The sequence below is a fragment of the Mus caroli genome, unplaced genomic scaffold (assembly GCF_978045245.1).
Source record: "Mus caroli unplaced genomic scaffold, Mus_caroli_1 scaffold_5, whole genome shotgun sequence".
Lineage (NCBI taxonomy): Eukaryota > Metazoa > Chordata > Mammalia > Rodentia > Muridae > Mus > Mus caroli.
Window position 1 is genome coordinate 150803231 of NW_028227260.1, and position 16493 is coordinate 150819723.

Consider the following 16493-nt stretch of genomic DNA (forward strand, 5'->3'; position numbering starts at 1 on the left):
AAGACCAAGAGGAACCAGGAGAAGGAACTAGAGAGGCAGACAGGAACTTAGGGGGATTGGGGGAGCTTTCTAAGGGACTGAGAAGGCTTTGACGAGCCAGAGGTACCAAGAAGAATCCTCAGGTCTAGAAAGTCTGAGATGATTCTAGAGGACTCAACACATTCCTGAGAGTTGTCTGAGGGTGTCCAGAGGGACCAAGAACTAGGTTGGGAGTTGTGGACTCTCAAGAGTTCTCAGTAAAGGAGGGCCTGCAATCCCTCAGTTGGGTTGGAGAGGAGACAGGTAGGGGCATTCAGAGTGGTGGAGATGGAACCAGAGCTGTTTGGAAAAGGCTGAAGGGCTGTCCACACCCAGAAGACTTACAGGAAACGATCCCTGGGTTGGAGCCCCCTTGTAGATCACAAAAGGGGACTGGAGCATCTCAAGAGTAGCTCTAGAGCCAGGAGGTTGTAAAAAATGCTAAAAAGTATCTCAGGAGTGACTGGCACTACCAAGGATAGCCTGGAGGGCACTATCTACAATCTACAGGAGTTCTAGGGAAGGTAGGAGAGGCGAGGATTAGGGGTCAGGATAGCTAAAGTGGTATGTGGGACTGGCTTATTTTTAAGAGGCCGGCAGAGAGGTTACCTGGAGGGGCTTAGGAAGCCTGGTCCATATCTGAAGAGCTCTGGATGAGAACGAGGAGTCTGGGGAACCCCAAAGGGCTGATACCAAGTGTACTCAAGTTGGATATAGCCCCCTAAGCACACAAGGGAAACTCAAAAGACTATGCTAAGAGGAAGGGGATTCCCTCAAAATAGGTTGGAGAGGGGGCGGGGTATTGGAAGAAAGTTGGGTGTGTCTTCCGGGAGAGGGGCGGCTGAACCTTGCAGGATGCTGTAGAGAAGACCAGGAGAAGGCTGGGTCCCACCGTTCGTTGAGCGCAGGTCTGAGGTAAACACACACGGAGGAGCTGGCTGTGTATGCCCAGCCACAGCAGTAGCAGCAGTGGGAGCAGCAGCAGTAGCAGCAGCAGGAGGAGGAGGAAGAGAGCAGCCACAGCCAGGCCTAGGAGGGAAAGGTGGCACAAGCGGGGGCGGGGTGGGAGACAGGGGGAGGAGGCTTCTGGGTCCTTGAAAGGAGGCTCTGGAAGGACAAGGTCCAGTGGGACCCCTGGGGACTGTTCCAGGATGGACTAGGGCATGGGGACTGGACCAGGAAAAGACAAGGACAGAGCTATTGATGGGTCCCTCCCTCGCCCCACAGGGCTGTCCTCACCTGTGTCCCCACTGCAGCAGCAGCAACAGCGTTGGGGCTGGGGGTACCAAATACCGGAGCTCCTGGCCCCCTCTGCAGAGCTGCCGGAGTTCCTCCTCCTCCAGCGCTCTCTCCCCGCCCCTCTGGCGCTTGTCGGGAGATGAAGCGAGAGGCAGGGAGGGGCCACGTGGCTCCCAGAGCCCCCTCCCCTAGGACAGCTTGAGAGGGACCCTGGGGAAACTCCGCCTCCTTACAGAGCTGGTTGGGCCTCAGTCGTGTCATCTGGAAAATGGGGGTGGCAGGGAACTTTGCCAGTTCTCCCCACCTCCTACTTCCTGGACTCCCCCCTTCTTTCTGCCCAGTTCCTACCCCCACTGCCCCTAGGGGCCCTCACCCCCACCCGTCTGAATCAGCAGCACTTAGCAGAACCAATCGATGGGAAGGCGTCTGTTAATGGCCCCAGAGCGGAGTGCCACGGGGAATGATGCAGTGCTGTGTCCCCTCCCTGCCCCCAGGCTGTGGAAAGGCGGGGAGAAGTGGGGGAGGGGGGACTAGTGGGGATGTTTCTTTAGATGACCAGGCCTCCAGATCCGCTCTGGAGGGAGAGCACAGGTCAGGGCCCTACTTCTAAAGCAGACTTTGCTTGTGGGGTTCCTGTAAGCATCTTCCAGTTTGGAGATGCAAAATGAGGGGCAAGGGTAGTACAGATGGGGACAATCCAGGTACCACCCACCTACCCGTAGGCCCCTTGCCAAAAAGAACAAGGCTTTCCATCCACTGCCCTCTGATCACACCTCTCCATAGTGGGCCCTGCTTCTGGGTATCACAACTCGCGTACTGAATGCCTCCGGGATAAGTCTAACCCCAGCTCTGCCAGATGTGATATGTCCTTGATCGGGTGACTTGCTTCCCAGTGGTCAGATAGACTTATCCCAACTTGACAGTGTCCTTTAGAGCATTCACTGAAGTACCACGATGGGGGGTTGGCGTAAGGTAAGGCCTGGCAGGATGCCTAGTCTTAAGTAACTAAAGGTGTGTGAGGAGAGTGCAGTAAAGTAGAACCGCCTAGCCTCATGAGCCATTACCCATCCATTCTGTTCACTTGCTTCCTTTTCATACTCCTGACTTGCTTATGCTTTCACACACCCATCCTTCCACCTGCAAAACCAATGACAATGCCCATTCCTCTCCATACCCATCCATCCAGAGTCATCTACAGGCTCGTCTACCCAACCCTTTGCCAACCTATCTCTAAGTAGCAATACTCCATTTTTTCTATCAACCACTGCATAGCTTCACCTGGCATGTACACATCCAACCTTACCCTTCCTTTTCATTCCCTTCTACATCCTGAATCCCACTCTAGTCATTTCCACTTTACTCCCAACCCCTCCATAAATCCATCAGTCTACCCATATGGTTAATTCATCCACTTATCCATTTGTCCACCCCTCTAGACATCCATCTGCCCATTTATATCTCCATTTATCCATACTCTCTCCACTTACTGATTCATCTACTCATTTATTCATCCAGCCACGCATCCATCTACCTATGCATTTATTTCCCTGCTGCACAACCACCCACTTATTTATCCCTCGGTCCATCTAACCACTTATCCACCCTCCCATTTGTTTGCTTCTCTCCACCCTCAACTTTATACACAGCTACTCACACATCTATCTGGATATTTCTGCTCTACTCTTTTTGAGAGGTCTGTCAGGAAGCAGTAGAGGTGAGGGTAGAAGAAAAGCTATAGCCAGAGATCTCCTTCCCAATTCCAGTGTAGTGACCACCCCTCTCCCAACACAGCCCTCTTGATTGAAAAGAATGAGACCAGACAGTCAGTGGGTGGGCCCGTCTGGCCAGATGGTATTTTGGCCACATAGTCTTTACACACATACTCACACACATACACACATTGCTGGAACATTGAACATGGACTGTACCCCCACCCAACACCCCCAGTCCCGAAGGCAGAGTTTAGCCAGGCTTCCAGACATAAATTAAAAAATAAAATAAAATGAAACAGAGTTGGTCTCTAGGAGGGAGATCTCATGCAGAGTTGAAGGCAGATGACCCTGGGAACCAGAGCCAAAAAGGAAAAGCCCTGCCCTTCCCTCAGGGTCTCTTCTCCCCAAGGGCTCTGCCATACATCAGGGTCACCAACACCAGCCACATATAGGCCTCTAGCCCCTTTAATGTCCGTCTCCCAAACTATGAAATTTGGGGCCAGCCTCTATATTTTCCCACAACAGCCCAAGGGAGTGAGTGGCATTCTGGAAAGGGTTGGGAATAGTTGTATCCTGTAGGTCTTTAGTTGGCTTCTCCAGGTTCTAGGTCTGGGTCAGGGGACCCCACACATTCCTTGCTGAGCCGCACAATTTCCTGGGATAGAACTTCCATGTCCTAAGAAACAAATGAGCCATCAGGAGCTAGAGGAGGGGAAGAGAGGGGCAGCTCTGTTAGCAAATCTGAGGTGTGATCTGTAGTTAGATGGATTGATGGATTCTCAGTGCCCAATGGTGTCCAGCCTTGAACAGGAAGATCAACCACCTTCTCTTTATAACAAATGTGAGCTTGCTTCTTCAAGGCAAAACCTGGCTATGACTCCCTTAGTGATGAAGGAGTATTTGGGTGGAGGTGTGGGGAGGAATTAATGTGTGGGTGGACCTATGGCAGGCGGATGGGTTCACAAATGAACTTTGTAGAGGACAAGAAGGCAGGTAGGTAGGCAAGTGACAAATAGGTGGTGACTGATGAGTTCGTGAAAGAATGATGCATCGGGAAATGGATGGCAGCCTTGGAGATGATAGTTTGACAGATAGGTAGGAGAGCAGGTAAATGGGTAAACGGGGAGCAAGGACATACATGGATGGATCAGTGGGCAGAGGGACAGATGGCAGACTGATAGGCTAACCTGGGAAGTTGATTGGAGGGTAAAAGTGGTGAACACAAAATGGTGGTAGATGACTGGAAGGTGGTAGCTGGGGGGACAAGGGCCAGTTGGAAGGACACTGCCAGGGACTGTGTGGGTAGGGAAGCAGGTGGTTGGAGGGATGGGTGGGCAGGCTGGTGGTCCACACTCGCCTTGTGCAAGTGCATGTTCTTGGTGAGTTGCTCCTCCAACATGTTCTGCAGCTTCTTGTTCATTTCTCGAAGGTTCTCATCGCCTGGCTTCACTAGGTCTCTCAGGACACTGCCCAGCCCACTTCGGTCTGTGTGGCCTGCTGCCACAGACACATCTGCAAGGGTCCAGGCTGAGCACCGCCCCCTCGGCAGAGCCGGGGTTGGTGTAGGGAAGACTGGGCAGAGCCAAAGGAGAGAGGAGGAAAACAGAGAGCAGGCAAGAAGGGAGAAAGGCAATGTTCTGTTTGGGGGGCAGAAGCTTTGACATGGGGAAGCCCAGCTGCTCTTAGTTACTCGACCCTGAAAACTAGGGTAATTGCTACTCCTGGGGCACATGACACACAGGACACATAGTAAACCCTGAGAGCATGTGAGCAGCTCCTACTGAATAGGGAGTAAAAGCATGGAGGTCAGAGAGGTGAAGAGGGATGGAGATATAGTGGATGGAAATGTATGACTAGGTGTAGGCATGCGCCCTTGGAACCCTAGCACCTAGCAGGTTAACGCAGGATTGCAAAATCCAGTTTCAAAAAAATGCAAAGAAATAAAAATGGAAATAGAACAACAGAGCTATTAAGAGAAGACGAAGAAGGGGAACAGAAAAAAAATACATAGAGAACTAGAAAGCAGGGGAGAAGGAAGTGTAGACAGAAAGAGACAGAGAAGTCCGGGGGGGGGGGGACCACTAGAGGGTGGGGGGAGGGGAGAAGCGAGGCAAAAAAGCAACGTTTCCCTGCTTTCCTCTCCATGGCTCATGAGCTTGTCAGTAGCTTCACTGAGTTTCAAGAGGGGAAAAGGAGCAATGGAACAATGGAAAAAGAGGGGCAGGTGAAGGTTTCACTGTAGGTGAGGGCTGGAGACGGGCACTGACCAATCCGGCTGTCCATGACGTAGGTCTCAATGATGGCGCTTTTCCGGCAGAGATCTTCCGCCATAGAGGCGCTGCTCACCTCCAGGTGTTTCACCTGCAAGATGGTCCACCCCATCTCAGGCCCCTCAACTTCCCATTTTCTCCCTTGAGGAGGGACCCAGAGCATTCTCAAGACAACCCTTCCCACCCGCAAGCCCATCCCAGGGCATTTCATGTGAAGACTAGCAAGAGCGACAGCACCTTCTCTTCTAGCATCCATTTTTCCTGCTGAGTCTCGGCCAGCCTCTGAAACAGCTCAGCCACTTCCTCATCTGACAGCTCTGCTGGCCGAGGGGGCTGGGCCTGAGGACTGCTGGATAGAGACTAGGAGAAAGAAAGAAGAAAGAGAAAAATGCAGCTATTCTCAGCATGAGGTAGGAGCTAGAGGCACATGGGCAGTATAGGCTCTGGGGCTGGAGGCGCAGGCCACACACTTGGCACTCTCAGAAAACTCCACATTTCCTTTGGCTTAAAGGGAGGCAGACAGTGTTACCACCACCACAAGAGCGTTGCTGAGAGGATTGAGGGAAATCCAGCAGCAAATGACATCTAATTCCCAGATGGCAGGAAATGGAGGCAACAGTGGGAAGAGCTAAATGGTACCATTAAAGAAGCGAGCAAAAAAAAGCTAAAGGTGGGAGGGTTCCTGCAGGTCAAATGGTCTGCTTTCCTCCACCAACGGATGCCAAGAAGATAGGACCAGAATAGACACAAGAGTCAGACGTAAGGAAAACAAACAAATAACAAGCAAAACCAAGGGGTACTGTGAACGTGAATTCTAGCTGGTACAAAGAAAAGACACTTTCGATGAAGGGAGAAGAAGCAACCAACAAAACTAGGCTACTCACCATCTCAATTTTTTAAAATATACATAGTTATTTTTACTTTACATATGTGTATGTCTGTTGTGTATGCCACATGGGAATCAGAAGCAAGGGTTGGCTCCCCGGAGATGGGGTTACAGGTGGTTGTGAACAGCCTGATATGGATGCTGGGTTTGAACTTGGATCTTCTAGAAGAAGAGTCAGTGCTCTTAACTGCTGAGCCACCTCCCTAGCCTCCTAGTTGTTTCTTTGTTTTATTTTAATTGAAAAAAAAAAAAAGAATTGGTTTTAGCTGGGTAGTGGTACACGCCTTTAATGCTCTCACTAGGGAGGCAGAGGCAGGCAGATCTCTGAGTTTGAAGCCAGCCTGGTCTACAGAGCGAGTTCCAGGATAGCCAGGGCTACACAGAGAAACCCTATCTCAAAAAAAAAAAAAAAAAAGAACAAAAAATACTTTCATACAATATATTCTGATCAGAAATGATGATTAAGGTCACTTGCTATTCATGCAAGAAACTGTCTAGAGTGCAGTACGGAGCGTCCACATCCGGAGGCTTGTACCTGCCAAGAAACCCAGCTCCCGAGAGGACTCTGCCAGCCTCTGTGGGCACCTGCATGCAGATGCATAGGCCTATGCCCGAGTCCAGGGGCTCTGACTCCTTCATCTAGCCTCTGTGGGCGTAGGCACATGTGGTACACAAACATACATGAAAGGCAAATATCCATACACATATGAATACATAAATACAAAAATCATGAATAAAAAATGGAGCTGGAGACACTTCCTGCTCTTCTAGAGGACTCAAGATCAATTCCCAGCACCCACATGAAAGTTTACAACCATCTATAACTCCAGTTGGAGGGACTCTGATACCTTCTTCGGGCCTATGTGGGCACGGGGCACCAAGCACAAATGCAGTATGCAAGTTACACATGCAGGCAACACCTATTCATATAAAATAAGAAAAACAATTTTTAAAAAAAGGATTAATAGAAGGGGTTGGAAATGTAGCTCAGTAATAGAATACTCGCCTACAATGTATGAGGACCCTGGTAGCACAGAGGAAATGTATTTTTAGATAGGACCTCATTACATTGTCTAGGAGGTTGGCTTCAAACTGCTGAGTTCCAGTGATCCTCCTGCACCCTGAGTAGCTGGCCTCAAAGGCATGGGCCACTATGCCCAATATGAACTAAGAATTTATTTTTAAAAAGATTTATTTATTTATTTTATGTATGTACACTGTCACTATCTTCATTTACACCAGAAGAGGGCATCAGATCTCCTTATAGATGGTTGTGAGCCACCATATGATTGCTGGGATTTGAACTCAGGACTGCTGCAAGAGGAGCCAGTGATCTTAACCACTAAGCCATCTCTCCAGCCCTGAACTAAGAATTTATAATAATATTCTTTGGGTAGTGAAAATATGATACTTAGCCAGGTGGTGGTGGTGCACACTTTTAGCCCCAGCACTTGGGAGGCAGAGGCAGGCAGATCTCTGTGAGTTTAAGGCCAGCCTGGTCGACAGAGTGAGTTCTAGGACAGCCAGGGCTACACAGAGAAACCCTGTCTAGAAAAACAAAACAAAATCTAAATAAAAAGTGGTTGGCAAGGAACATGGTGTGACAGATGGCAATAGTAACAGTGAGCAGTTTACGCTGTTGAAGGGAATCAGCCACCAGTAGCTCATGCGTAAAATCCTAGCACTTTGGCTGTGCGTGGTGGTGCACGCCTTTAATCCCAGCACTTGGGAGGCAGAGACAGGCGGATTTCTGAGTTCAAGGCCAGCCTGGTCTTCAAAGTGACTTCCAGGAGAGCCAGGGCTATACAGAGAAACCCTGTCTTGAAAAACAAAAACAAAAACAAACAAACAACCCCCCCCCCAAAAAAATCCTAGCACTTTGGAGGCTGATGGCAGGATTATGAATTCAAGGCCAGCCTGGGCTACATAGCAAGAATCCAATATCAAAAGTAGGGGAAAACAATCAAATAGGGGCTGGAGAGATGGCTCAGGAGTTAAGAGCACTGGCTTCTCTTCCAGAGGACCTGAGTTCGATTTCCAGCCGCCACATGACAACTCCCAACTAGCTATTCTAACTCCAATTCCAGGGGATCTTCCCCCCTCTTCTGGCTGCTTAGGATACTGCATACATGAGGCACACCGACACACTCCCATTCTCATAGATTAATCAAATTAAAATAAATATTTAAGGCCAGGCATGGTGGCACATGTCTTTAACTTTCCACAATGCTTGCACTTTCCAGCACTGGGAGCGGTGGGCTTAACGTACAGACGGCGAAATACAGGGGCCCAGAGAATAACTAACTGGCCTGCCTCCTGTGCATCAGGCTCAGGCTGATGGGTTTGGGAAGAAGGTGACAAAGTGCTCTCTCTAGTCAGGGGCTAGGGTTGCAGCTCAGTAGAACAGCATATATTGACATGTGCTCTGCATATGTGTAAGGCCCCAGGTTCAATCCTTAGTCGGAGAGAGACATAGACAAACAGACAAATACATATAGAAAGAGAGAGAAAACACAGACACATAAAGAGACAGAGAAGAAATGCTCGTCCAAAGGTCAGTGTAGATGATTTTGAGGGAGGAGGAAATTGGGAAGTAAGTCCAGACTTACTTAGAAGGTGACCCTTACCCTGGCTGGGATGGCTGAACTCTCCTTCTCCTTCAAGATCTCCCGGTAGCTGAAGGAGGAGACACTACTGCTGTCCCCTGTCTGGGTCCTGCTTGGTGAGTTCATCTCAGACAGAACCAGCTCCTCGAGGCCTGAGTGTGGAGGAAAAAGCAACCTGCGTTTGGATCCCTTGGAATCTCAAGACAGCAACCAGTGGGGAGAGACCTCATCAAAAGACTTGCCAGAGATTCAAAGAGGAAAAGAGACACCCACCTCCCCCCTCCCTCCGGGCAAACAAACTCAAGGATTGGACCAGGCAGAAACAAGGCTGGTAACTCTGTCGGTAACCATGTCCAGTGGAAGAAGGGAAGTGGGTGGGGCGAAGGGAAAGGACAAGGAGTAGACACGAGATTCCAGTGGCAATAGTATTCAAACCTAGATGCAGAGAAAGGAAGACAGGGAGTTGTAAGTGCTTACACAGACACACAGGGGAAAGTGCAGGGACAGGAAGCCAGCACCTGGTGGACACTGACAGGCACCACAGAGAAAGACATAGTTAGAGCAAAATCAGAACAAAGATGGAGTCAGACTTGTAGCCATTTGCCTAGCTCTCAGTCCCATGTAACGGAGAAGAACGAGATATATATATATATATATATATATATATATATATATATATATATATATATAGGCCTGGTGGTGGTGGTGCACACCTTTGATCCCAGCACTCGGGAGGCAGAGGCAGGCAGAGTTTGAGGCCATCCTTGTCTATAGAGTGAGTTCCAGGATTGCCAGGGCTACACAGAGAAACCCTGTCTTAAAAAACTAAACTAAACAAAACAAAAACACAAACAAATAAAATTTTAATCTATTCCTAGCTTGTTAATCTACTAAAACAAGAAATTATTTTAGGAAGGCTGAACATCTCAGGAGGAAACTGGTTTGGTGAAAGAGATGTCACTTGCCAGGTCAGTTGAACACTTGCTGAGCATGCTACATGCTCGCAGCTAGATTACCTGAGCTGAGGGACTCAGGGTCAGTCTGGGCAATGGCGAAAAACAAACCAGAAAACATTGGTACTGAGTTGATGACACTGCCCTTACAACTGCTCCCAGGTGTCAGGGCAAGGGTTGAGTATTCCAAAAGGGATCCTCAGACAGGGTGCAGTGCCTGAGCGGGGCCCCTCCAGCACCTCAGTTGACAGCCAGTGCTCTCTAAGTCTGTCTGTGATCTAAGACAAGCACCAGACCCGTTACTGAACTTAAGTTATTCCAACCAAGAAAAGGTAGAAACAACTCCAGTTTTGCGTGGGCATGTCTTCTGTTTTTGGTGGCAGAAGCATCGTGGGTTGAGTTAGCTGTATACTGAAAACAGTGCAAGCCAAACATGGTGTTGGATGTCAGTAGCCAAACTCCTAGGAAGCTAAGACAAAGCGCCATGAGTTTGAAATCAGCATGGGCTACAAAGTGATGTTGTCTAAATAATGATGATAGTGATGGTGGTGGTGGTGATGCTGCTGCTGCTGATGGCTGTGTAGTGCTGTTACCCTTGATTTACCATGAATGTCTGGAGGGGGCTGGAGGTGGGGCTTGTATCCTAGACTTATATGGTGAGGATTTCTAGAATCCAAGAATGGAAACAGTAGAAAAAGAACTAAAGGCAGTTACAAAGCAAACAGAAAGAACACAGGCAGAGAGAGGAACACACACACACACACACACACACACAGAAGGCAGTGCAGGGAGAGAAAAGACAACCAGCATTCAGGCAGGACAAAGGGCTGGAGCAAGGCTCAGCGAGGAATGAAAAGACCACTCCAATGTGCAGCAGCTTCCGACTGGCCTGGCCTCTCACCTGTGCGGCTCTTGCTGTTGGTAAGGATCTCCTGCAGCCGTTCCTGCAGCTTATCAGCCCGTTTCCGCTCCAAGTGCAGCTGCCGCTTAAGATCTTTGAGCTAAATAAAGGTAAAGGGCAGGGTGGAGTGAGAGCTGTGACCTGGGTGGCCCATGAAGACAGGGAAAAGGTCCCGGGCCTCGCTAGCTTACCACAGCGCTGCCTTTCTTCTCCAGGATGCGCTGCCCGTCTACTGTGTCCTTTACCTCCTGTGGTTTGAGAAGGCACAGCTGGGCAGGTGTTGGCACAGTTGCCCACAGTGTATCCTGCCCCTCCCTATCCCGCCTCATTCTGCAAGCTTAGGCCAGGCCTATGTCTGGGACCACAGACCTGCTTCAGGTTGCTGATGGTCTTCACATGGTCATCTCGCTCCTCCTGGGCCTGCTGGAGTTGTTCCCGCACATTCTGAAGCTCTTCATCCTTGCCCTGAAAAGGCAACAGCAGCTCAGGCCACGGCATGAGAAGAAGGCCCTGCTCTCCTGCAGGATGCCCAGCTCCCAGAGACAGGACCACCACCATTTGAGAGGTACCTTCAACTCAGTGGCGTGCTCCTCCCGGCACAGCTTGAGGGTTTCCTCTTGTTCCTGTTGCTGCTGCTGCAAAGATTCCTGGAAGGAGAGTGCCAGCTCTGCTCATGGTCCCCAGAAGAGTTTGTGTCCAGTTAAGGACAAGTACATTTCAGACAAGTTCTTTGGGTATTTATGAAAACACCTTTTGACTTTATTTTTTGGGATTTTTGTTTGTTTTGTTTTTCGAGACAGGGTTTCTCTGTGTAGCCCTGGCTGTCCTGGAACTCACTCTGTAGACCAGACTGGCCTCGAACTCAGAAATCCGCCTGCCTCTGCCTCCCGAGTGCTGGGATTAAAGGCAGGCGCCACCACTGCCCGGCACCTTTTGATTTTGAAACGAGGTCTCAGTACATAACCCTCACTGGCCCTGAACTCTTAACCTGACCTCAAGGCTCCCTTGTGCTCCAATTTACAGGGAACTCACTGCCATTCTTGTAGGAAATGGCATATGCCTTTAAGGCAGAAATAAGAAAACTAACTATACTATTCACATAGTAGAGCAAGTGATTTGCATTTATATTTTCTTTCTTTAACAAGACAACACTGCACGCCAGGAACATTCATGCAACCGCTTGTGGCCACACTAACTGGGTTCCTGAGTGGGAGGCCGGAGCTGTATGGAAGCAAACGGCGAGAGAAATAATGGAGGCCAAGACATGTTTCTGTTCAAGGCCCCCAAGTTTACTAAGAGTCTGTGCTTATAAAGGGCCCATCCCCTGTCAATCCATTCTTGGTGCCTGTTGCCAGCCTGTAGGATGCTGTCTACTGAATATCTCAAGGGCCTCTCAGCAGGTAGCAGTGTCTTGGAGAAGAGCAGCAGCAGGTAACAGAAAAATAGAGCCATCTAAGTCAGAAGGGTCCACCTCAGGTGGTCTCATACTCAGTGTCAGCGAGGTCTGAATCAGCCTGCTTCAAGGCTGGGGGAGGGTACACATTCAAGTGATTGTACATATATTAAGTCATTTTCTGTAATCTTCCGAAAATACCTAGACAGTAAGGTATTATTTTCATCATTAATTTTTGTTTTTCGAGACAGGGTTTCTCGGTGTAACAGAACCTTGGCTGTCCTGGAATTGTAGACCAGGCTGGTCTCGAACTCACAGGCATCCAGCTACCTCTGCCTCCCAGGTGCTGGGATTAAAGGGGTGTGCCACCGTGTCTGGGCTCATCATTCATAGTTTTGCTGTTGGAAATTGAACCTGAGGCCTCATTCATGCTAACCATGTGGTCTACCATGAGCTACCCTCAGTCTCTCCTGTCCCCTTTCTGCCAAAGATGCAAATGGGCCATAGAAAGATGGAATACATTGCCTAAGATCACACCGCTAGGAAGTGGCCCAGTCAGCATTCAAGCTGAGAGAAATACCCAGCTCCAGTGTGTTCTTCTCTGCTATACGACACTGCCTCTTATTATTGTCTTGAGTTTTCCAGGGAAAAAAAGGCTATAAATGTTCTTTTGTTTGTTTGTTTGTTTTTTGTTTTTGTTTTTTTCGAGATAGGGTTTCTCTGTATTGCCCTGGCTGTCTTGGAACTCACTCTGTAGACCAGGCTGGCCTCGATCGAACTCAGAAATCCACCTGCCTCTGTCTCCCAAGTGCTGGGATTAAAGGCGTGCGCCACCACGCCCGGCTAAATGCTCTTGTTAAAATAAAAATTAGTATATTACCAAACATAGAAAGATAATGTTTTTTGTTTGTTTGTTTGTTTTTGGGTTTTTTTTTTGTTTTGTTTTGTTTTGTTTTTGCAGAGGACACCATGAACAATCTAAAAGGAAAAAAATGCCTGTTCAAATCTCCACCTAACCAGCTTTGTAGCTTTACCAGGTACCACCGACTCACCTCAGCTTCCTTCAAGCGCCGTTCAAACCAGCCCTTGGCTCCATCCATGGAGTGTACCTGAGCCTGGAGTTCTTCCACTGTGTGCTGAAGATTTTCTAATTCCCTTGTTCGAGCCTGGAGGAGAACCCACACAGGAGTTGGGTAGCAGAGGACTGGCCACCTTGCATATCACTTACCTGCCTCCATGTCACCAGCAGCAACGCCACAGTCCTCAGCTATTAGAGGAGATAGGCTATGGTTACGGCACCCACCTTCTCCTCACGAATCTGCCCCCGGAGCTCCTCCTCCTGCCGCTTCTTGTCCTCGTGCAGTTCTCGAAGCTCACGCTCGTATCGGGCTCGCACGCCCAGCAGCTCCTTCTCGTGCCGTAACCGGACGGCCCCCAGTTCTTCTTTGTGCTGGGACTTCTCCTGTAGCGTCTCCATGGCTAGTTCATCCAGCATGACCTTCCTTTTGTCAGCACTCTGGGGACCAGGACGGTGGGTCAAAAGAGTGGCAATTTCTCTTCCAACACCACAAAATGACCACTATTCAGTTCTATGCCCAAGGAACCAGATTCCACCTCTTCCCCGGCTCTTCAAACTGGCTGAGTCATTCTCCAGTCTTTTTGGAAATGATCAGGTTTTTTTTTTCTCTTTCTCTCTTTCCATTGCCAAGATTTGGCCATAACACTCCCTACCCTCATGGACTAGGCCATCTCGTTCCTTCTTCTCATGATGCCCCACCTTCCGAGCTTCCTGGAGATCCTGGGTTAGCTGCTCCTTCTCCTGCCCTATTTCTTGAAGTTGTTCCAGCAGCCGGCTATTGGCCCTTAATGACTCCTAATTCAGGAGAGAAGAGGAAGTTGGAAAAGAGTCCCTGGTTAGGTACCAATGAACTCCAACACTTCTGGTAGACCGTCCCCCGAATAAAGTAGGTGCTATAATCTTAATCATAATGGGAGAAATGACAGACATTGCTTCCTGCTCCTCAGTACTTTCTTCTCTGCTTCCTTAGCAACAGAATTTATACTTGGGAATAGTCTAAAGTATTTCTTCCTTCATAGACAGGTAGGGCCATGTGACTCACTTCTTGCTTCTTTGTATTCTCTTCTCATTTTGACACAGGGTCCCAGTATGTATCCCTGGCTTGCCTGAAACTCTATGTAGACCAGGCTGGCCTGGGACTCATCTGCCTCCCAACTGCCAAGCTATATTCCTTTCTATTTGGGGGAATAAAATGTTCCATCAGAAGTCTTTTTCTTGAGATAGGACCTTATTTCAAACTTGCTTGGTAGCCAGCAGTGACCCTGGACTCCTGATCCTGCCTTTACCTCCCAAATGCTAAGATCACAGGTATTGGACATCATGGCTGGGCTTCTTTTCTCCCCCCTCCTTTCCTTCCTTCTTTTGTTTTTGTTGGTTTGTTTGTTTTGTTTCAAGACATGGCTTCTCTGTGTAGCCCAGGTTGTCTTAGAACTCACTCTGGGGCTGGTGAGATGGCTCAGTGGGTAAGAGCATCCGACTGCTCTTCCGAAGGTCCAGAGTTCAAATCCCAGCAACCACATGGTGGCTCACAACCATCCGTAACGAGATCTGGCGCCCTCTTCTGGAGTGTCTGAAGACAGCTACAGTGTACTTTACATATAATAAATAAATAAATCAAAAAAAAAAAAAAAAAAAAAGAACTCACTCTGTAGACCAGGCTGGCCTCAAACTTAGAGATCTGCCTGCCTCTGCCTCCCAAGTGCCAGTATTAAAGGTGTGTGCCACCACCATGTGAGTTCTCTCTCTCTCTCTCTCTCTCTCTCTCTCTCTCTCTCTCCAAGTAAGCAAATAAGCTCTGGCAAGTTTTCTTAAAGAAAAACTTTCCAGGGGCTGGAGAGATGGCTCAGTGGTTAAGAGCACTGATTGCTCTTCCAGAGGTCCTGAGTTCAATTCCCAGAAACCACATAGTGGCTCACAACCATCTGTAATGGGATCTGGTGCCCTCTTCTGGTGTGTCTGAAGACAGATACTGTGCACATTTATGTATACATACTTAAAATAAATTAAAAGAAAAAGAAAAGAAAAACTTTCCAGGTTTGCATTTCACCAGCCTGTTATAATATCAGAATGCCAGGGTCAACAAAACAAGTGTGCATACTCTGTAATGATTTTCCACACATTGTGCCACTGTAGTGACAGACAACAGTTTTGGCCACCATGGACTAATAGTATTCTATTTCAGATCGCCTCAAAGATGGGTATGTTGGAAAGAGTAACCAATTTTATTTTTCCCTGTTTGGTCCTCTTCAGAGTGTACTTGTATCCTAGCATGCACTTTCTGCTCTTCCTAACAAACTGGAGACTGGAGTTGAGCGACCCCAGAGACTTTTCATCCTCTTTCCAGCCACTGCTGTTCTGCCTGAAGTGCAGACAGCCCCGAACCAAGGGCAGCTGCACAGAGGATTGAGACCCACAACGCTTCTTTTCTTTTTTTCTTTCTTTCTTTTTGTTTTGTTTTGAGTCAGGGTCTCTCTATGTAACCCTTGTTGTCCTGGGACTTATGGAGACCAGGGGGGCCTTAACCTCGCAGAGATCTGCTGGTGCTGGGATTAAAGGCACGCACCACCACCACATCTAGCCCCTGTGTTCTTTTTTGAGACTGAGTCTTGATTCCTTAATGGAAAGAATCCTACCTCAGTTTCCCAAGTAGCTAGGAATAGCATCACTGGGCACAGCTCAGGTGGTTAATCTGTATCTAGAATTGTTTTTTTTTTTTTTTTTTTTTTTTTTTTTTTTTTTTTTTAGGTTTTTCGAGACAGGGTTTCTCTGTATAGCCCTGGCTGTCCTGGCACTCACTTTGTAGACCAGGCTGGCCTCGAACTCAGAAATCCGCCTGCCTCTGCCTCCCGAGTGCTGGGATTAAAGGCGTGCTCCACCACGCCCGGCTAGAATTGTTAAGTGTAACTTAAGTCTTTATTATTATGATTTCCTTGTTTTTAAACATTGTCAGCCACCATCCTCTTTTTTAAAAAAAGATTTATTTTATGTATATGAGTACACTGTAGCTGTCTTCAGACACACCAGAAGAGGGTATCGGATCCCGTTACAGATGGTTGTGAGCCACCATGTGGTTGCTGGGAATTGAATAAAGGGCCTCTGGAAGAGCAGTTAGTGCTCCTAACCACTGAGCCATCTCTCCAGCCCTTATTATGATTTCTTTGTTTGTTTTGAGAGAGGGTCCCCTTATGTATATCTTTGGCTCAAGCTCAAGGAGATCTCTCTGCCTCCACCTCTTTGGAATAAAGACCACCTGTTATGACTGTTTTGGTTTTGTTTTTTTTTTAACCAAGCTGGCCTCAAATTCACAACCCTCCTAAGGTTTTTATTCTTTAATTTTTATTTATCTATTTATTTTAAATGCACAGGTGCTTTGCCTGCATGTATGTCTGTGTCCCACATGCATGCCTGGTGCCTGTGGAGGCCAGAGGAGGGCATCA

The 16493-nt window shown here is 48.4% G+C and overlaps 1 protein-coding gene across 7 annotated transcripts in view; it reads right to left on the minus strand.

Annotated features, from left to right (window-relative positions):
* Positions 1-3083: 3083 nt before the first annotated feature.
* Gripap1 (GRIP1 associated protein 1) overlaps positions 3084-16493 on the minus strand; it is a 30970-nt gene continuing 17560 nt past the window's right edge. For 5 of the 7 annotated variants that reach the window (XM_085838290.1, XM_029473421.2, XM_021153127.3 and 2 more), the window contains 12 exons: positions 13756-13851; positions 13282-13494; positions 13031-13144; positions 11155-11232; positions 10955-11050; positions 10777-10833; positions 10586-10685; positions 8753-8883; positions 5477-5599; positions 5237-5330; positions 4327-4481; positions 3084-3645 (listed from right to left, as the gene is read on the minus strand). In XM_085838290.1, coding sequence (XP_085694416.1) covers positions 3553-3645; positions 4327-4481; positions 5237-5330; positions 5477-5599; positions 8753-8883; positions 10586-10685; positions 10777-10833; positions 10955-11050; positions 11155-11232; positions 13031-13144; positions 13282-13494; positions 13756-13851 — 1350 coding nt within the window. In that variant the 3' untranslated portion in view covers positions 3084-3552. The other 2 variants (XM_085838292.1, XM_021153125.3) reach the window with 2 other exon arrangements.